This window comes from Struthio camelus, chromosome 1 (genome assembly GCF_040807025.1).
Source record: "Struthio camelus isolate bStrCam1 chromosome 1, bStrCam1.hap1, whole genome shotgun sequence".
In the NCBI taxonomy this organism is placed as follows: Eukaryota; Metazoa; Chordata; class Aves; order Struthioniformes; family Struthionidae; genus Struthio; species Struthio camelus.
Window position 1 is genome coordinate 55,782,602 of NC_090942.1, and position 21,049 is coordinate 55,803,650.

Sequence of the window (21,049 nt, forward strand, 5' to 3'; positions counted from 1 at the left end):
CGTTGGTAATCCAGACCTAGTATAAGTCGTGCTTGCTTCATCTTTGTCCTTTTTTTCAGCAAATTACAATATTAGAAAGATTTTAACAAAAATGCAAATCAGTATGATGGATTTCATGCCATATAATTCTATTCATTTAAGTCATGGTGACTGAGTTAGAAAAATACTACTTTTTATTCAACTAGTATAGTCAGCGGATGGCACTTAAAAGTGCTGAAGCTGGTACCTTAGATTCCTCAAGTAGTTAGCAGTCAACAGTTGGATTCTTGACGTTAAACTGCATTAACGTTCTCCATACTCTATTTTTGTCAGGCAGTTTTGTAAGCATGTTTATTTTTTGGACATAAGGCTCTCGTTGTCATGTTATTGCACTTCTGAAAACAAAATAGCTGAGTAAGTTGCAGGTAAATTGACACTACTCTCTTACTTGTGGTCAGAGAAAGTTGTCATTTCAATTCCCCTCCCCTCCCCCAACTATGTAGCTTTTTATGAAATGTTGACCAGGATAACCCAAATGTGTTTAATCATGCCTGGCCAGATAGGGATTCCATAGATTAGAGGTGTCTCTCAGTCTCTGGGAAGTTTTGCAGATGATGAAACTGCTCCTTTCACATGTTTGTAATAGCATTCTGAATCTCCAGTTTTTAAATAATTGAATAATTGGAGAAAGGGAGATAAGCTTATGTCTCATTGACCTCTTTTTCTGGTCTTTACCTGTAAATTTATGCCTGTTAAATGGAGAAAAGGTAGGATTTCTAGTTTCTCTTGAGTAGTGTTAGTCTCTCTTGAGTGGATTTTGTTTTAAGTGTTAATGTCAGTGTTCCACTGAGGTTGCAAAAATGATATTATTGTTGTGTAATTAAAGTCTTACAGAAACTTCCTGAGATGGTGGGGGGTGGAGACAAGGAGAAAGAAAACTGTGTGTATGCGCAAAAATCTTAGAAGTCTGAGTCCCTTTTATAAAATAGGAGTTATAAGCGAATTAGTCCTCCTTGTTCTCACCCCAGTTAAAGGCTTCTTTCATTGGAGATGAATAAAATCGGGATATCCGGGTTGGTTGTTTTTTGTTTTGTTGTTTGTTTGTTTGTTTGTTTGTTTGTTTCAACTTTATCCAATCAGGAAGCATGCTGTGGTCACAGAGGAGTTTTAGCTATGAAATGGAAAAAAATATACATGAATATTAAGTGTTGTTTGCAAACAGTACATTTTGCAAAAGTTTAAAATGACTGTATCCAACAATATTTTTCAGTTTTTGCTACAGAGAAAATGTTATACTTGAATTCTTTGGTAGTTGTTTTATTTGTCAGCTATAACAGTTTGACTTCTACAGTTGCATTGACTTAATTGAGACTATTTGTGAAGTGAAAACTGGCCACTGTCAGTGGCTTAACCAGCAGTCCTGTGTTAATTTCTGTGTTCTGAATTTCTTAAAACTTTGCCGTTGAGTTGCAGAGAAGGGAGTTTAAACTTTTATCTAAAGAGTACGTTCTGGATGAAATGTTTCAAGTAAGTCTTTTGGAAGCCCATCTTGTACTAAATTTAACATGCTGTTAATGTAAGATTCTGCAGTCCTTTCACCAGTAAGTCTTCCAGACAGTAGCAGATCATATCAAAGAGGTTCCCAGGGACAGGGAACGCAAACATAATGAGAAACCAGGTAGACTGAACAAATGCCATGGTATGGTGGAGCATAGAGATTAAATTCTTGGGCAGAGTCAATGAGAATTAAGTCTGTCAGTGATGTGGAGATTATTTAAGGATGCTGTATTGGGCATACAAGTGCAAACAGCTCAATTAAAAAAGATGGTTGTGAGAAAGCCCAGAAGAAAATCCGCGTGGCTAAGTAGCAGGGTAAAGAATGTCACTAGAAGGCTTCCTTCAAAGGGGCAATGGCAGCTTCCCTCCCCCTCCCAAGGAGAATTAGTAAATGTAATAGCTATGTTAACACTTCTCTTAAGATTTTTTTTTTTTTTTTTTTTTTTTGTAATGGGAGGTCATACCTTAGAAAACCTTGACCCTCTTTAAGAAAACGAGTGCATGGACAAGGAAGATCTGATTTTATGTATTTGAATTCTTTTGGAAATCCAACTATAGATGATTTCTCACCAAAAACTTACAGAACTTGAAGTGCTTTGGGTTAAGATGGAAAGTCCTCATGCAAGAAATAGTTGTTTGAAGGATGGAAAATAAATCCACAGGATTCTGTTCCAGAGCCTGTGCTGCGCAATGAAATTCATAACTTAAAGAAAAGAGTGAATAGCAAGGTGACAGTTTGTTGATAGCACTGTGAAGAACTGTAGAAGAATCTTATGAGTGACTTGGCCATAAAAATGGAAGATGAAATTCACTGTGGTTAAATGCAAAGTGATATATGTGAGTAGGAAAAGAAATGCAACTTGATAGGAAGATAAATTGACTGGCTACTCAAGAACAGTCTTCCAGGATTATGGCAGGTAGTGCTGGGAATACACTGATTCAGTAGCAGTTGAAGAAAGCAAATAAGAGTGCTGGGAATACATTCTGAATACATTCAGAAATTGAGGAAATAGCTATGGCACTAAATAAGTCTTGTGGGACACCGATCTTGTAAGTGTTTTGCATAATTCTGTTTCCCTTCCCCGTCTTAAAGAAGATGTCATAGAATTGGAAAAGGTACATGGAAGAGCAACAGGGAAGATCATGAATCACAGAGTAATTTACAGTAGCCCCTCTGGTGGTCTCTATTCCAAGCCTCTGCTCAAAGCAGATCCTGTTAGATCAGATGGCTCAGGAACCTTGGCAATTTACTTCTGAATATCTCTGAGGATGGATATTCTACAGCTTCTTCACTGGGCAACCTAATATTTGACCAGCCTCAAGGGGAAAAAGCTTCTCCTTGTATCTCATTGGAATCTTCTGTGTTCTAACTTGTGTTCGTTGCCTCCTGTCCTATAGTGTGCACCTTCAAGATTAGTGGCTCCATTTTGTCTGTACCCTCCCATTAGGTAGTTGCAGTCAGTGATCTCCAGTTAATCATCTCTTCTTAAGGCTGAGCAAACCCAGGTCTCCCATCTGCTCCTCAGATAGCACGTGTAGCTGTCCAACCCCATGACCTTCTTGGTGGGTCTCCACTGTTTTTGCTGTAGGTTGTCGGTGTCTTTCTAGTACTGGAGATCCCAGAACTGGACACAGTGCTCCAGAGGGATTTCTCAAGTGCTGAACAAAGAGAAAGAATCATTCTCCTTACTTGCTGGCTATGTTCTTGCTAATACAGCCTGGAATGCCGTTGAACTTATTTCCTACTGCTGACTAATGGTTCAGCTTACTTTCCACCAGTAATCAAGGCCCTGTTCTACAAAGCTACTTCCTATCCAGTCAGCTCCTAGCCTGCCCTGTTGCATAGGGTTGGATATTCCATCCCGCGTGCAGGGATCAGCATTTACGTTTGCTGTGCTTTGTGTCAGGCCGTTTCTCCAACCTGTCAGGGTGCCTCTAAATAACAATTGTGCTCCATAGCATAGCAGCCACTCCTCCCAATTTGTTCTCATCTGTGAACTTGTTGAGTATGATCTGCTGGCTGCTGTCCATGCCATTAATAAGTTAAACCATATTAGCCCCAATACAGATCCCTGAGGGCTACCACTAGTATTAGGCCACCTGTTGGACTCTGTACCACTAAGCCCAACGGTCCAATTGGTTTTCCCTCACCTTATCATCTGTCTTTCCACTGCATCTCACCTTGATTTGACTACAAGGATGTGGGAGACCATGTCAAAGGCCTTGCCAAAGTCAAGGTAATAAATGATATCCACTACTCGCCATTTGTTCACACAGTAAGTCGGCACATCATCAAAAAAAAAAAAAAAAAAAAAAGAAAAAGCATGTTGTGTTCCATGGAAAAAAGATCTGATGGATAGAGACCAAAAGCTGAAAGCCTTTTGCCCTCTTCTCTTGAGCCTGGAAAGTTTGTGGCCTTACGCTATCCTGATCTTGGGAGTCATTATCATTAAAGATGAGGTGAACGTACCACATGCAGTCATGGTTGCTAATAAGCCACATGTGAGCATTATTTCCAGTAATTAAGACAATGATATTCCAGAGAAGACTGTTAAAATATGTATAGCATTTTAGAATGTGCAATAACATTTTGACTCAAAGGGAAATGGATGAACCTCATCACAGTACCATTCTCCTGGGCAGACTTTCGCCTGAGGAATATGTCTTGATGTGGATTTTGTGATACATACTGAATTTTTTTGCTACCATGTAGAGCCTACCATGGAGGCATACAAGCAGTCCTTTTAGATTATATGCAGCTCTTCTTCCTCTGTTTAGAAAGAACAGTGCAGATTTTCAAAGTACTAGGCAATGTTTATGATGCACCCTGAAGATTTAAGTGCAAGTGCCTTATAGAAGGTGCTTTGAAGAGCTGGATATCCTTCTTAGCTCAGCACTGAAATCTGACAGGTTTCTCATTCTGGAAGACTTCTGCGTATGTGTGGAGAAAGATGCTATTGCTTGGCTTCGTGTGATAGGACAATACGGGATTGCAAATGTCAGTGTCAATATAAATATTTTTAGCGTGTGTAACCAAGCATGAGCCTTTGACAAACCTTTTGACAGCACCTTTTGACAAACGTATGCCCGTAAGGTATACTGAATGCATTTAAGATATCACCAGTGTCATCTTATCAACAACAGCAATATGAGCTGGAGGTTCTTAGCAGATCTAGAAGGGCTAAGCCCCCAAAAATCCCAATTTCTGCAGTGAGCGTAGGGCTTTGACCAAAAGCTTTTGGCATGGTGGTAGCAGTAGAAAAACTACTTTTTGGGTTGCTCTTTATATTATGCAAAGCAGATTAAAAGTCAGCAGATCTCTACCTCATTTTCTCACTGTTTAAAAACCTGATTAAATAAGACTGTGTTCTTCTACTTGTCCTGTTATGGACTTACACAAGTTAATGGATGTTAGGTTAGGAAATCTGAAAACTTCAGATGGCCATCAGAATTTTCCTTTGCAGTGCAGGAAGGTAATTTTCCCAGTTTCCTAGACTCGAGGTTGTGTGGCATACAGTAGAGGAACTCTTGCATACCACTGGTTGTATACTACTGGCCAGCTACAAGTAAAATCATTTGATAAATGGGTGTGTTGCTTCCACGGCTAGCTTTTAAATTTGTCATCAGTTTGAGGAAGACAGAGGTTGTGTGTGAGCTGGACCTGGGAAGAGCGTGTCTGTCACCTTTTAATGTCAATCAGCAACTTCCAGAACTGCCAGTAATTCCTGAGTTTGTCCACTTTGGAAGCATTTTGAACTGTTGTTCCAGTAACCTGTAATAAGTGGTATGTATTTTTTTTTTTTTTTTTTTTTTTTAAGGCCTGACCTTAGGCAGACTTTAGAAATGAATATTGTATCGAGCTCTGTACCATACTGAAAATAAATAAATTGATCATGCTTACAGTGTTGCATGAATGGGAAGCACATCCTTAAGCTGACAAGCTTCTGTTTGGGCCTCTTCGCAGATTCTTCCCTTACTTTGTAAGCCTCCATGCAGACCTGGCCGCAAACCTATTTCATACACAGCAGCACAGCTCTGACTTTGCTTTGGAGTTCTTAAATCAAAGTTAAACTAAAACTCTTACAGAAATGTCATAGAAAAGAACTAACTTTAAGAAACCCATACTTCAGAAATGTTGGATTAGATATGTTGCTGCTAAGTAGTGTATTTAATGTCACGTCCAAGTGACTCTCTTTTGGTATCCATTCAAAAACCATGTATGTTCTGGTCACTTGTAAATAAATAATGATCTACAGAAAGTATCCATGAAAGGTGTGACACTGGCCATTTGTGGGAAGCAATTAATAGCAAGTATGAGCAGGTAATAATTTATGAATGGGGACTTATCATCTCCTAGACACTATATGAGTTACCATGAGAGACATTTGTGGAAACAAGTATGTAAGAAATTAAAATTTCAATACTTGTAAGACCGTTAGCGATATTACAACAGCAAAGCAGACAAGAATCGATTTTTGTCCAGTGTGAACCCTTTGTATAAAATCTACTGAGAAAAGCTAGCCCACTGAAGGGGTGTAGAAGGCTTTGGAGAAAATTGCACGAAGTGAAGTGTCCAGTAGAGTGAGCGGAGACAAATTTCCTTGACTTCACATGTGAACGTGAATAGAAAATTATATTTCTCTAAGTTATATCACAGTATTAGACATATCTGTAACATTTAATGATTAAGATGTCACTTAAAACTTCTACTTTTTAAAAGTTTTTTGTGTTTTGGTAGTAGTTTGGTAGTTTTTTTTGGTAGTTGGAGGTTTTTTTGGTTTGATCAATGGTTATCACTTACTAGGACCACAGTTTTCTGCTTGCTTTCGTTATCTGAGCACATCAGTTACAGTCAACCTGTAAGGAGAATGTCATGGTTACGGAATTACAGAATAACGAGACTATTATTGTGCATTCCAGAGTATTTGCAAATAGTATTCAGATGTCTTTAGGCTTAGTTAATATTTTTATTTCTATCTATATGTTTTGGCAAAACTGATGTCCAAGTATGCATCCAGTCAGTTACTAAGCAGATCTGAATGTTTGCAGCTGTAGAACATATTGTAAGGCATTTTGAAGTGTTTAGTGACAAGAAAACATCTAGGCAAAAAAACATCTTTGTATTCTGATCCACAGCAAATACTGTGACTTACAGGGAAGACAGTGTGACAGATACAGTGACAAACTTCATTAAGTTATCAGATTATTTGTTCGGTCTTTTTTGAATGGATTGCATTCATTCCTGTCTACCTGTCTAGCATCAGGATGATGAATTACACAGTTTATCAGTTAAAAAAAAAAAAAAAAAAACTATTAGCAAACTGTAAAACTGTGTCCATATTGTGAATTGAACCATCTTAGCTGTGGGAGGAAGGAGGAGCTGGTTGGATTTTAAACCACTTTTATTTAAACAAGTTAACCACTGTGCATAGACGGTGCGATGAAAGTTTGAAAGAAACTGCTTCCTCATCCCTGCAGTGGTTTTGTTCTCTACACAAAACTGAAAAAGCTCAGCTTTGAAACTCAAAGCATAATACATTAAAGACAACTTAGGCGTGTGCACCCTTTGGGAGGAATACTTGCATCTTCTAGTTGAATGCTCAAAATCTGTAATTTATGGAAAAAGCACCCTTGAACTTGCTGAGACTCTCCTTTAGATTCTTACGTAAATGTGTCCTAACTTACTGGTAACAATTAAATACGTGAAGCTTTGCATAAGATTTAAAAAGCAAGTGGCATTAGTACTATGCCATTTTGTTACCTTAAAAATGAATCTGGTTTTAAGGAGTTTATATGATATGAATCTTTATCTCTTGTGTACATCAACATAATGAAAAATCACTTAATTTCAGTTTTATGTTTTTTGACTCTTACTGATTTATTATTTTAAATTATTCAAATAGTCTTCACAATAGAAGTGAATTTTAGTGTTAAGAGAGCATCAGCATATATTCACAGCCAGAACTTTTACATTAGAAGGGTATGCTTAAATTCTGTGCTGTGATCACAAAGTGAAAAGAAGAAATTGAAGAAATGCAGAGATGAAGCCTTGCATGACAGTGTTCACTTGCTGTGTTACATTCTGTATTTTTTTTTTTTTAGTGTAAGCTTAAAAATTAAAATAATTTGCCTTTGGCAAGCATGAAAGGCATCAGGTACAGCCTGCATGAAACATATAGTGAAAGTTCATAGAATTTTATCACTTTGTGCAGCTTTCAGGAAACAGTCACATACTTCATTTTAGAGCATGTGGATTTGGAATTTAATTCTTAAAGAATTTGGAATTCTTAAAGAATTTTCTAGCCTGTATGTTTTAAATTACCAGAAATAAATTGTGATGCTTTTTATAGGGAACAAACTTTAAATGAAATTAATATTTGTTAATAAATAGGACAGTTTTGGCGTTTTCTACCATGAAGATTATAGTGAACTATAGATGAGTTTGCCAAAAGTAAATAAGAGAGCGCAACATGTTAGTATTTTCTTACTGAAAATTTTTTTTTCCCCCCAGATGAAAAACAAACTTGCATCCAAATTCCTTGGGAATTTTAACTTTTGACCTTATTAACAATACACAGTTTCCTTTCAGAGGTAACTTTTGAGACATTTCTGCTGGCTTTCGAGCTGCCTATGCAACGCAAAAGGGAATATTACTGTGTCTGTGGTAGTTCAACTTTTTGCTATGAAGGTATCCTCTGGCTTCTCATATCTGCATTCCCACTGTCTTGTCATACTCTTTTTCCCTCCCCTCCACCATCATGATTTTGGATAAGTATTCTGAAGTTCACTATTCAAAATAAGACTCTTGAGACTTTTTGCAGATCAATGTGAATAAATAACGTGGTTTTTTCTTCCCCTCACTGGTGTTTGTAGAAGAGGTGGAGGAGGAGAGAAAGCAGAACGAGAAGGAGGATAAAGAAAGAGAAGAGACTCAAAAAGAAGAGGAGAAACACACAGAAAGAAGTATGTAAAGTTAAAACTATTATGTTTCGTTTCAGTAATGGCAAATACTAGAATCACAGAATGGTTGAGGTAGGGAGGGACTTCTGCAGATTGTCCAGTCCACCCCCCCTTCCCCCCATCCCAGTCCCAGCTCAAAGCAGGGTCAACTGCAGTAGGTTGCTCGGGACTGAGTCCAGTCAAGTTCGGAAAACATCCAAGGATGGAGACTCGACAACCTCTCTCGACAACATATTCCAGTGCTTGACCGCCCTCACAGTTAAACAAAATAAAAATAAAAAAATAGAATAATAAATAGAATAAAAATTCCCCCCTTGAACCTTCTCTTGTCCGGATTGAACAATTCCAGCTCTCAGCCTTCACTTATATGACAGATGCTCCAATTCCTTAAGCATCTTTGTGGCCCTCCACTGCACTTGCTCCAGTATGTCCATGTCTATTGTACTGGAGAGCCCGGAAATCGACACAGTACTCTTAGGTGCAGCCTCTCAGCGCTGACTAGATGAGAAAGATTACTTTCCTCAGCTTGCTGGCTATGCTCTTGCTAATGCAGCCCAGGATGCTGTTGACCTCCTTTGCTGCAAGGGCATGTTGTTGGCTCATGGTCAACTTGATGCGTGCCAGAACTCCCAGGGCCTTTTCTGCCAGGCTGCTTTCCAGCTGGTAAGTCCCCATCCTGTAGTGATGCATGAGGTTATTCCTTCCTAGAGGCAGGACTTTGCATTTCCCTTTGAACTACATGAGGTTACTCTCTGCCTGTTTCTTTAGCCTCTCATGGTCCCTCTGGATGCCAGCATCTGGTGTATCAATACTTTTTGTAGTTTTTTTTCTACAGATTTCTGAGGGTACACTTTGTCCCATCATCCATGTAAAGAAGATATTAAACAGTATTGTCCCAGTGTCTACCCCTGGAGTACGCCGCTACTGACTGGCCTCCAGACGGTCTCTGTGCCACTGATCACAACTGATTGACCCAGTTTTCGCTCCACCTCGCTGTCCGTTTATGTAGACGGTACTTCATCCATTTGTCTATGAGGATGTTATAGGAACCAGTGTCAAAAGCCTTACAAAGTCAAGATAAATACATCTCTCCTCATCCACCAAGCCAGTCATCTCATCATTGAAGGCTATCGTGTTGGTCAAGAATGATTCCCCCTGCATAAATCTATGCTAACTGCTGAAAATCACCTTCAGCCCTCTCCTTCAGCACTTGTGGGTGCCTCCCATCAGGTAGCATGGGCTTCTGTATGTCCAGTTTGTATAAATGTTCCCTAACCCGATCCTCTTCTACCAAGGGTAAGTCGTCCTTGCTTCATGTTGTTCCACTGGTCTCAGGGACCCGGGATTGCAGAAGAGAAGTCTTACCAGTAAAGACCAAGGCAAAGAAGGCATTGAGTACCTCGGCCTTTTCTGTGTCCTTTGTCGGCAGGCTCCCTGCTTCATTCACCAGAGGGCCCGTGTTTTCCCTAGTTTTACTGCTGATATATGTGTAGAAGCCCTTTTTTTTTTTTTTTTTTTTTTTTTTTTGGCCTTTAATGTCCCTCACTAGATTCAACTCCAGATGGGCTTTGGCTTTCCTAACCCTATCCCTGCACAGTCAGTGTCTTTATATTTCTCCTGGGTCACCTGTCCCTGCTTCTACCTCTTGCATGTTTCCTTTTTATGTGTGAATTTAGTCAGGAGCTCCTTGTTCATCCATATAGGCCTCCTGCTACTCCTGCTTGCTTGTTTTGCTCATTGGGATGGACTGTTTCTGAGCTTGAAGGAGCTGATCCTTGAAAATAAACCAGCACTCCTGGAACCCTCTTCTCACCAGGGCTGAAGCCCATTTGAATTCTTCCAAGCAGGTCCCTGAATAGGCCCAGGTCTAATCTCCTAAAGTTCAGAGTTGTGATCCTGCTATTTGTAGCCAAGGCTACCTATGACCTTCACAACTCCAGCTAGTTCGTTCTTGTTTGTAAGAATCAGGTCCAGCAGAGTTTCCCCTCATTGTTTCCTCAGTCGTCTGTGTTAGGAAGTTAGTGTTAATGCCCTCCAGAAACCTCCTGGATTGCTTGTGCCCTGCTGTGTTGTTCCTCCAGCAGACGGCAGGGTGGTTAAAGTTCCCTGTAAGGACCAGGGCTGGTGAACATGAGGCTTCTTTCAGTTATCTGAAAAGGCTTCATCTACTTCTTGATCAGGCAGTCTATAGCAGACACCCACCACAAAGTCACCCACGTTGGTCTGCCCTCTAATCCTAACCCATAAGCTCTCAACTGGCTCCTCATCCATCCCAGAGCAGAGCTTCGTGAATTCCTGCTACTCTTGTCACATAAAGGGCAACTCCCCTTCCTCATCTACCTGGCCTTTCCTCCCTGAAGAGCCTGTAACCATCATTTGCAGCACTGCAGTCCTGTGAGCTATCCCAGTATGTCTCTGTGATCCCAATGAGGTCATAGCCCTGCAGCTGCATGCAGTCCTCTAATTCTTCCTGTTTGTTCTCCATGGTGAGTGTATTAGTGTGCAGGCACTCCAGAGAAGCACTCAGTTGTGCTGATTTCCTAGAAAAGGTATGAGAGCTTTCCCCACGATTCTGTCATGTAGGTACTTCCTTATTTATGGGCATATGCTTGCCCCCTCTGTCACGAGGTCTCTCCTGTTCACGTTGCCCCACGCCTTTTGCTTGCCATCTCCGTCCACCACTTCCTCATTTCACTGTTGGTTATCATCTCCCTTGCCCATTGCTCCTAGGTTAAAGCTCTCTTTGCCAGGTTGGCATCCCATTGGCAAAGATGGTTTTGCACCTCTTTGTAAGGTGGATCCCATTTCTTTCTAACAGTTCTTAATCCTCAAAGAGGATGCGTGGTCATAAAAGCTAAAACTCTGCTGTCAACTCCAGCTGTGCGACCATTTAGTTACTGGCCCACAGAATACATCTGCTTCTCTGCAAGCTCTTACTCCTTATCATCAGGATGGAGGAGAAAACTACCATGGTCTCCCACATCCTGGGCTGTTGCTTCCAGAGCCATGTAGTCGTGCTTGATGTGTTCCAGGTCTTCCCTTTGTAATCATAGGTGCCCACATGGAAGAGCAGCAGGGTTTTTTTCTTTTTTATTTCTACCAGGTTTTCTGATGGATGGAACAAAGATGTAGCCCTTTTTTCCTTCATTTTCCACTGTTAACTGTCTTTCTATAAAAGACTGAAAATTCTTACCTTAAAGATTCTTAAATTTTTTTCCACAAATACTCAGCATTCTGCAAATGATGTAGAGTCCTGTATCCCTATAAAACTCTTAAATTTGAGGACTGAAGCCTTCATAAATTTTGGTAAATATCCTAGTCGTCATGCAGATTTTAAAAATTACTTTTAGTAGTGCAGCTCTTAAAAAAAAAAAAAAAAAAAAAAAAAAAAAAACTGTACAGAAATTTATAAAGTTAGAAGTAAAACTCACAGAGTGCATGTAATAGAAGTAAAGAAAAAATTGCTATGGAAAATAACTTTTATAAATAGTTCTGCTATAAGCCTGTTCTTTTGTTAGGTTTTTACTTTACTCGTTATCCAAGAAGGCGTCTCCAGTCAGAGTTGGAGGTACAAGTTAAAACTTCTTTGCAGGTAGGAAAGAGTTCTGTGCTGACACAGGCAGAATGACACACAGAGGTTTTATTTGGCCGATTGGTTACTCTGGAAAAGATGCCTTCTTCAGAAGAATGTTTTCCTCTGCTTCTCAGCAGCCATGTTTTATTTTAGGATAACGCTGATAGGAGCAGGAAGAACTGGAGGCAAGTGAGAAGCAAACGGTCTTGCATTTTGGGGTTTGATTGGACAGTTCCTGTGTTCAATGATAGTCATGTACATTCCTGCAATAACTATTTTGAAGCATATTTCTCAGAATTAAGTGATTTTAAAAGGTGATATATTGTTGGTTAATAGTGAATCAGGTCTCAATAACAGGACGGCAATATAAGGAGATCAAGGAGACCTTTGTTCTGTTTCAATGTCATGTCTTATTTTTCCCCAAAATATTGTTATTGTTTCAGAATCAAGAATGCTTAAACCAGAGAAAAATGAAACTTCGTGATAGTTACAGCATCCTACAGATGCCTCTTTTAAGATTCTTACCAGTAATGGCATCTAATCATTTCAGGTGAAGTGTCAAGGAGAAAGCGTTCTAAATCTGAAGATATGGACAGCGTACATTCTAAACGCCGCCGGTACATGGGAGAAGACTACGAAGCAGAACTCCAAGTAAAAATTACAGCCAGAAGAGACGTTGACCAAAAATTGCAAAAGGTAGAGTGGCGATGCAGAATGAAGATAGCAAAAACAGCTTTGTCCCTTCTCTTATCATCTCTGAATTAGTTAAGTTTTCTTGCGTACTCTCTGCCCCTATGCACCCACGCACGCTTTTTTTTTCCTTAAACTTCGACACAATTCAAATTCAGCTAACAACAATGATTTAACATAAAGACCTATTTTTAAGGAGGGGCCAAATATTATTTGAAAGCTAAGCAACTAAGCTACAGTAGTTATGTTTGAAATGTACTAAGCGTGTTTAAACTCTTTGAGTTTCATTTTGAATATAAATGGAGACCAAAAGAGTCTCAGCTAAGGAGCCATTTATTGGTGGCAAAGGTTTATACGTGGCATATTCTATTGTATATCCAACTTTAAAGAAAGTCTGTCTTCAAACAAGAGTGTGATTGACATGGTGTTTTGCAGATTTTTATAAAGCTGTTAATTGCCTGCCTGATTGCATCAGTTGCAAGTGGAGAAACCCATGCTTTTGAAGAAAAAAGTTATGTGCTCATTCCATTAGTTAGTAGTGCATGTTGCAACTCCATCAATATAGGAGACAGAAAACTGAACCATATTTACTGTTTGTTTGTTTTTTCCTAAGAAAAAATTGTTTACTCTTTGACAGTCATGATTTGGGAGGGGAAAAAATGGAAATAATGAAAGTGATAAACTTTGCACAAATCTAAGTTGTCTCTTTCCATTTTAGCCTCTGCAAAAAAGGCAACACGGCATTTATGTTTAGGGGAAAACGTATATCAAAAAGAAAAGTTTTGTTGAACGTCTTTAATTTCCATTCTCTGAATGTCACTGTCCCTTGCAGGAGCAGCAAGAGAGGAAAAATGAATTTGTGTAAACAAAAGACCTTATGCGAATGCCTTCTGTTAAGATTTTTTGCATCTGTCATAAAGTTTTATGCTTTAATCATACTGCAATGAAATGAAGTAGTAGCAGAGAGGGACCGTTTGTTTGCCAAAATTCAAGATGCAGAAACTTTTTCTTGCTGTGCAACCACGTGCTTATTGGTGATATAAATATACTTGGTTGACAGGGCATAACTGTTGCCATAGTCTTGTTTGTGGCACAGTTCTTTTGAGAATATTCTTATAGTTGGTTTTCTAAATTATGAGATTGTGGGTTTGTTTTTTTTTTTTTGTTAAATATTTTTGCAGGTTATCCAGAGACTGTTAGAAGAAAAACTTGCTGCTTTGCAGTGTGCCGTGTTTGACAAGACTCTGTCAGACTTGAAAACACGAATAGAGAAAATAGAATGTAACAAGAGGCATAAAACTGTGCTTACTGAACTACAGGTAAGTGTGCGTGTGTGTTGAATTGCATAGTAGAGTCTTACTCAAATAAATTCCTCAGTATTTAGTTGTAAGTCTCCTGTAGCTGTTATTAGGGAAGCCACTTTGACTCCTGGGGAGTGGAGGAGAATGTTGCTTTTGAGTTGTAAAATTCTCTTTCTCCACTCCAAAAAAAAAAAGTAAGCAATCAATTAATCATCAACAGACCAAAGCAAATCCTCCTTCTGGCAAGCCAATTCATTTGTTGTTAGTTAAGTCACTTTCCAACTCTTCTCTGCCATTCAGATATTCTTCAGATAAATGCAGAGTATGAAAATATCTCTTAACTCTGTTCTGTCGGTCCAGAAATTTAATTAAAAAAGGAAAAGTATTGAAAGGAGTGGGACAGTAGCACCAGACTTTGTAGAATATTCAAAGAAATATCACTTGATAATCATCCACATTATCTCATCTGGAAACTAAATAATTGTGCTCCAGTAAGGAAACAAATGACTAGCACTGAAAGCAGTGTGCTTTCTTGCATTCTTTTATAAAGATGATGTACATAGTGGTGAGATGAAGAACATCACAAAAATCAAAGAATATTGAATTGAAAAGACAAAGTTAAGCTTGTGTGGTGATAAATTCAAATACTAAGGCCATTCTGCTTTAATGTAAGAAAAGTATGGAGTTTGCTGCACCAGTTACTCCTAGAGGTCTCTTCTTTTCTTTTCTTTTCTTTTTTTCTTTTTTTTTTTTTTTTTAACCAAGAATTTTATGCTGATCACCTGCTAGGCAGTAGTTAAGGCACAAAACAAGTATACTTGTTTACAACACACATGTATACTTGTTTCAGAGTCTTCAGGCATCAACTGTGGTGTCAAAATAATAACTTCATGTAAGATGGGAATGTGTCAATGATAACATACTTGCAACCTAAATTTACTTGGTTTTATTATTCAGGGTGCTCCAAAAGACCTCTAAGTTGTACAGCATAACCAAACTGTTATTGCAGTATGTGTAGTTAAAGGCAGACTACAATTGCAGCCTGTCGCGTTGCTTTATAAAAATGTGAAAGATGCGAGGTGTCCACCTGGGGCAGCTTCTCTTAGGTCAGAGGTTCCAAAATCATGGTATGTGAAACTCCCTGGTTTTAAAAAGCATTCAGTCTTTTAGTGTTAATTCAGTGATTTCACAGCAGTTCATTTTAAAAAAAAACAAAAAAAAACCCAAAAAACCTAACCTTTTCCATTACAAAAAAGTACCTGCTTAGAACAAGCAACATAGCTACTGCCTCCAGAATAAGTCAGTCATAAGAACTGCAGCCCAGAGGGGTGAAGTTAGAATCTTCTAATGATGAGGTAATTGCAGAAGTGAAAGACCAGATATGAACCTGACACCTGAGCATCAAATAAAGTAGAACAAGTTGACAGTGAGGTGTATGTGATATGTAGTGCATCAGTAAGAGAGAGAAATAAAACTAATGAGGGAAGAGGAGATAATATGAAGAGCAAAAGGGGTGCTTTTTTCAATATGGATGTTTCATCAGACATTAAAATGGTCAAATGCTTTCTAGGTAAGCATGCAAACTAAATTCATGCAAAATGGGTTACGCTTGTGTAACTGTGAATAGGATGAAAATGATTCAGATTGTCTCCAAGATACGATTGCGATGCATTGTGATCTTCCTGCTTCTGCAAAGTATTATAGTTGTACTGTTTTCCATGGAAAGAATAACTTCTCCTGATACAACGATACTCTTTGACTTGATGTCTTAATTACATATCTTTTAGTTTGTACAATTTATTTAATGGTTCTTGGGGAAGGTGTTTTTATTATTTGTTTTATATCTTCTCATTTAGGCTAAAATCGCTAGATTGACAAAGCGGTTTGGAGCAGCCAGGGAGGACTTGAAGAAAAGACAGGAAGTAAGAACTGGACTTATGCTTGTTTTTCTGAACCAGCCTGTACCTTAAAGTGAATTTAATTTCTGTAATGTCAAGTCAGCTTTATAGAATTTCAGTGAGATGTTTGCATCCCGTTTTATAAAGAAATTTTATGTGCATAAAAATGGTGACCTGGTTCTTAATAGTGTTTACAAAGAAGGTAGGTTTTGCTTGTTTGGTTAAAAGGCAGTGATATTGAAGAATACAATCTTTACTTTAACATCTGTTATGTAATTCTGATTTGCACAGAAATTCCTTTATACGTTATCAGTATGAAAGTGCCTTAAATTGTATGTACGTAAATGTAATATACGGCAGCATGACTAGATTCCAGAGTAAATGAGAAGGGATCCCTGTATTCTCATTTTTATGATGGGAGTGGGGATCAGAAAGGACACAAACAGAAGTATTTCTCTGTGTCTAGAGTAAATATTTTGGATGAATCACTGTGAAGAAGTGGAAGCTAAAAGTCCATGAAAGTTCAAGAAGAAATTTTGACTCTCCTACTATAAAAGCCTGAAGGCAAGAGATTGATTAAAAAAAAGGGAGGAAGTGGGGGAGAGAGAGACAGGCGAGCAGACAGGACTGAGTAGGCTTTCGGGGTTTGTAAAAACATTTCAAGTTGGTCTGCATTTTTGGCGCCAGAAAATGTGTATCTTGCACAAAAATGAACAAACACAACATACAATTGAAATGTAAGTTGGCAACTTGACTTGTGGGTTTTATTTTTGTTGTAGAATTCACCAAACCCACCTTTGTCTCCAGGGAAAGCAGGGAGTGACACTGTGAACACAAACAATGTGACATATCGGTAAGGGAAATGCATCATTGATCCCATGTTCAAACTTAAAAAGGAGATCTGTGGTACATAATGTAGTAAATAATCTCTCTCTGTTTTTATTTATTTTATGAAAGGGCTCTTCCTTTTCCCTCCTCTTTCATGTGTAAAATTCCATTTTCTTTAACATCATTACATAAGTTATACATGAGCAGTATTGAATGCATTCTTTGGTAAACTAAGACGTGTTATTTCAGTAGCTAGAAATAGTTGATAAAAATGGAAGAGTAAAAAGAAATAAGGAAGAGAACATTCTCATAGCGAAAGGCAAACTTGGCGCAAATACTTGAAGATGTACGAATAAGTAGTGTTGCATTTTAGTTGGGAAATGCCCTAAATAAATTTACAAGGCGGAAAAAAAGGATAAATGGATTTCTGAAAATCAAATTGTGATGAACAGCTGTAAAATCTTTGTTGTTTTTACCATTATACTTAATCATTGTACCCCAGTGTGACTTATTGAGAGATGCTAACTGGAACTTCATTCCATAGAAATGCTGGCACAGTGAGACAGATGCTGGAGTCCAAGAGGAGTGTAGGAGAGAGCACACCAGCAGCTTTTCAAGCCCCTGTGAATGCAGGTAAGAAGCTTCTTGTGGACTTTATGAACACACTTCTTAAAATCACTACTTTCCATTAAATAAGTAACTGAACAGAACAAAACTTTGTTTCTTAGGACTATCTTCCCTCTCCCCTGCCCCCAATCCCCAGCCATCAAAAATCATTACTCTCAGCTCCCCGCCATGTTCCCAGTTTACATTTGTGTAGCGTGCTCATTAGTCAAGGGAATGCACGTGTTGATTTGGCCAACCAGAATGTGTATAAAAATTAGCTAAGATGCTGCAGCAGACCACTTGCTGGATAAGGCAGTAGAACCTGCTGTATCTCAACTGCACATGGAACACATGGCTCACAGGCCATTTATTGCACAGGAACATTATAGAATACTGTTCCCTCTTAAGTAATGGCACAAAAGTTGAGTGGGGAACTGATGTAAGTCATAAGCCCCGTTTCTTAAAGGAGTCAGGTTGAAAAATGGAGTTCCTGTATTAGAATTTTACAGGGAAAGTAAAATCAAAAACACTGGTAACGGTACATTACACCATCCTTGGTTTTAAAAAGTACTGTTTACCTAATATTGAATGCTGAGTCTTTTTCACAGAACCATCTCATAATAGGAATTCAATGGCTGCATGTAGTGTATTATGTTCCTGATCTTTAGATGCAGTCCTGAAATTTTTTTGCATTCTTTTGCATAGCTTCTGTGATATATTAATCCTTGATTTCAGTAGAACTTTCTGGATACAAGGTCCTACTTGTGCAAGCAAAGACAGTCATAACTGACTTAGCTTTTATTTTCTTGTGTTTTCTGAAGAACCAATTCTCCTGTCTTCTTTGTAATGAGTGTTTAAAATGCTATATGTATGTGTTTTCATTATTTAAACCTTGGGGCTTTCTCATGAATATGCATTCAAGTTTGTGTCATAGTTCACTGTATATCTTATTTTTCTGTCATTTGTCTATAGTTCTTTCAAACAGAAATTATTTCATCTTTAATTAGGCCATCAAATATCACTGTACAACAACAAAAGTATTAACTGGTAGTCTTCCTTTTAAAAATGGTAATAACGTAACACGTTTTTCCATTTGTTGCGTTGGAGCAAAGCTTACCACTTAGTCCAAATGCTTTAAAAAAATTTTATTTTTATTTTTTATTTTTTGGCAGTGCCAGCTTCCACTCTTGGTGCTCCTCAGACGGTTGTCAGTGGACATCCTAAGCCTCAGACTCCAGTGACCTCCAGCTCTTTGACAACTACAGTTCTTCCTGCAGCTAACGCAGCTACAGTTGTTGGCACTAGCCAGGTGCCCAGTGGCAGCACTCAGCCAATGTCTGTCTCGTTGCAGTCTTTGCCAGTAATCTTGCATGTACCTGTTGCAGTGTCATCCCAGCCTCAGCTCCTGCAAGGCCACACAGGGACTTTGGTCACCAACCAGCAGTCAGGCAACGTTGAATTTATATCTGTACAGAGCCCATCCACTGTTGGTAGCCTTACCAAAACTCCTGTGTCTTTGGCATCGACTAACCCAACTAAACCAAATAGCAGCCCATCTGTGCCCAGTCCTGGTATTCAGAGGAACTCTCCAGCCAGTGCTGGGACAATAGGGACAACATTGGCAGTACAGGCTGTTTCAGCTGCGCATCCTGTTGCCCAGGCCACAAGGACTTCTTTGCCCACAGTGGGTACTTCAGGACTTTATAATCCTACCAGCAGTCGAGCTCCCATACAGATGAAGATTCCCCTCTCTGCATTTAGTAGTACAGCTCCTATTGAACCACCCACCATTACAGCGCCCAGAGTTGGTAAGTTATGCTTGAATGTTGACACTGGGAAAGGAAGAGAGAACAGTTGTGTAAGGGAAACATAAAGCTCTCTTCCTGTGGCAATTTTGTTTCCAAGAAGCTCTCTTAGCTTTGTTTTGTTTAAAATTGGCTTTAAATTATTGCTAGCATCAATCAGAAACGCTAATTCTACTATTAATAACTTGATATTTATTTTTATATAGCCTCCCAAAATAACGTGGCTGTTTTCTAAGCGAAGACATAGTGAAAAGGAAGCATATTCATTAATTTAATTTTCACAACATTTGCAAGTAAACAAAATGAGGAAATAAAAAAAGAAAATTCGATTAGTTCCAAAGCATTTAAATGTATTTAAAATAGAGCCTTTGAGACAGTGAATGTTTAAATATGATATTTAGGTTAACTATTTTTAAATGCTTTCTTTCTGTCTTTGGCCATGTCATGATGGTTCTCTGCACTTCTAATTTTATGTGCCTTGAATTTTTTTTTTTTTTGTTCCTTAATATGTGATCCTCAAGATTTCAGAGTGAGTTGGGATCATAACAAGAGTTTCTTATTATTGGCATGATATAATGTTAAAATTACTCAAGCAGTGTTTGACATCAGAAATAGTTCTATTTCACTTTCCTATCTTAAGTTACCTATGTCAAAATATATTATCTTCCATCAAAGTAACATTCATATACTTTGCATTTAGTTTTAGCTGTAAAGCTAAAGTAATCTTGATGTTGTGTAAAATAGAAAGGGCTGTGATAATTGGGGACGGTGAACAAAAAAAATGGTCCGTGTGACCAGCAGCTTGTCTGGTTTTCTACAGCTTGCTCAGTCTTGGATAATGTATGCGCTACTAGTTTTCGACCCAAACTGAAACACTGCTTTGGGCCAATGCTCTTGCTGATAAGTTGTGGTTAAAATGGAAAGCAGTAGGAAGGGAGAATTGTGATTTAAATGTTTGAATCACATATTCCCAAGTACTTTCACTTAGGTGACTAGTGTAGATAAATGTTCAGTTGAACTAACAAATATACTCTTTCCATGCATACTCTTTCCTCACTTTTGTGTTTTGCAGTCGGTTTAAGCATCCTTTGTTCAGTCAGTTTTCATGTAAAAATGTTGAATAACGTAGTTTTTTCAGTTTAATGTCTTGTCAGTTTACATACAGAGGGAGGAGAGGTGTTTTGTCTTTAGAGAGTGAGGGAATTGTCCATAAAATATTTGGAATACCCTGTCAGACTTTCAAGGAAGGAAATGTATAGTGCTTTTAGGTTGGAAAGTGCCATTTCACTTTTTTATAACTGCTGCTCCCTCTAAAAAATAGTAACAATCAAGCTGGAATGCTTATATTTGAAAATCAGGACTGAAAAATGTTAAACATGCAATGTACTGAGCATTTACTATCAAACAGTTGGGAAATGTTTCCTCCAAATTCATATAGTAGATAACAGTATTTAACATTGATTGATTAGATATTGTAAATGAATAATTTCTTGACCCCTCAGAAAACCAGACAAGCAGGCCACCAACAGATACTTCAGCGAACAAGCGAACTGCTGAGGGAACAACACAGGTAGGTTGTTGACTATGCTTCTCTATAAAATTCTAAAGTTACAATCCACAGGAGAGCAGTTTTCTACCTTTATTGCTCATAATGAATGAATTTTTCATTTCTTTTTTTGCGCCATCCTTTCTAGTTTCTGTCTATTTGTATTCTTCTTCTGATCCAGAGTATTACTGGGAGCATGAGCTTCTGGTAATCTTTTCAGAAGTTTTCCAATTGGGTTCATGTAAGTAGATGAGTTAGTAATTCAGGAGAGCACTGAAAACGTGTCAGATACAGAGCAAGCACAC

The 21,049-nt window shown here is 38.4% G+C and overlaps 1 protein-coding gene across 22 annotated transcripts in view; it reads left to right on the forward strand.

The window, feature by feature from the left end:
* ATF7IP (activating transcription factor 7 interacting protein) overlaps positions 1-21,049 on the forward strand; it is a 109,746-nt gene that overhangs the window by 56,210 nt on the left and 32,487 nt on the right. For all 22 annotated transcript variants that reach the window (XM_068940065.1, XM_068940108.1, XM_068940144.1 and 19 more), the window contains 8 exons: positions 8,410-8,499; positions 12,621-12,766; positions 13,942-14,079; positions 15,918-15,983; positions 16,739-16,812; positions 17,332-17,420; positions 18,566-19,201; positions 20,701-20,768. In XM_068940065.1, coding sequence (XP_068796166.1) covers positions 8,410-8,499; positions 12,621-12,766; positions 13,942-14,079; positions 15,918-15,983; positions 16,739-16,812; positions 17,332-17,420; positions 18,566-19,201; positions 20,701-20,768 — 1,307 coding nt within the window. The remainder of the gene's footprint in view (positions 1-8,409; positions 8,500-12,620; positions 12,767-13,941; positions 14,080-15,917; positions 15,984-16,738; positions 16,813-17,331; positions 17,421-18,565; positions 19,202-20,700; positions 20,769-21,049) is intronic.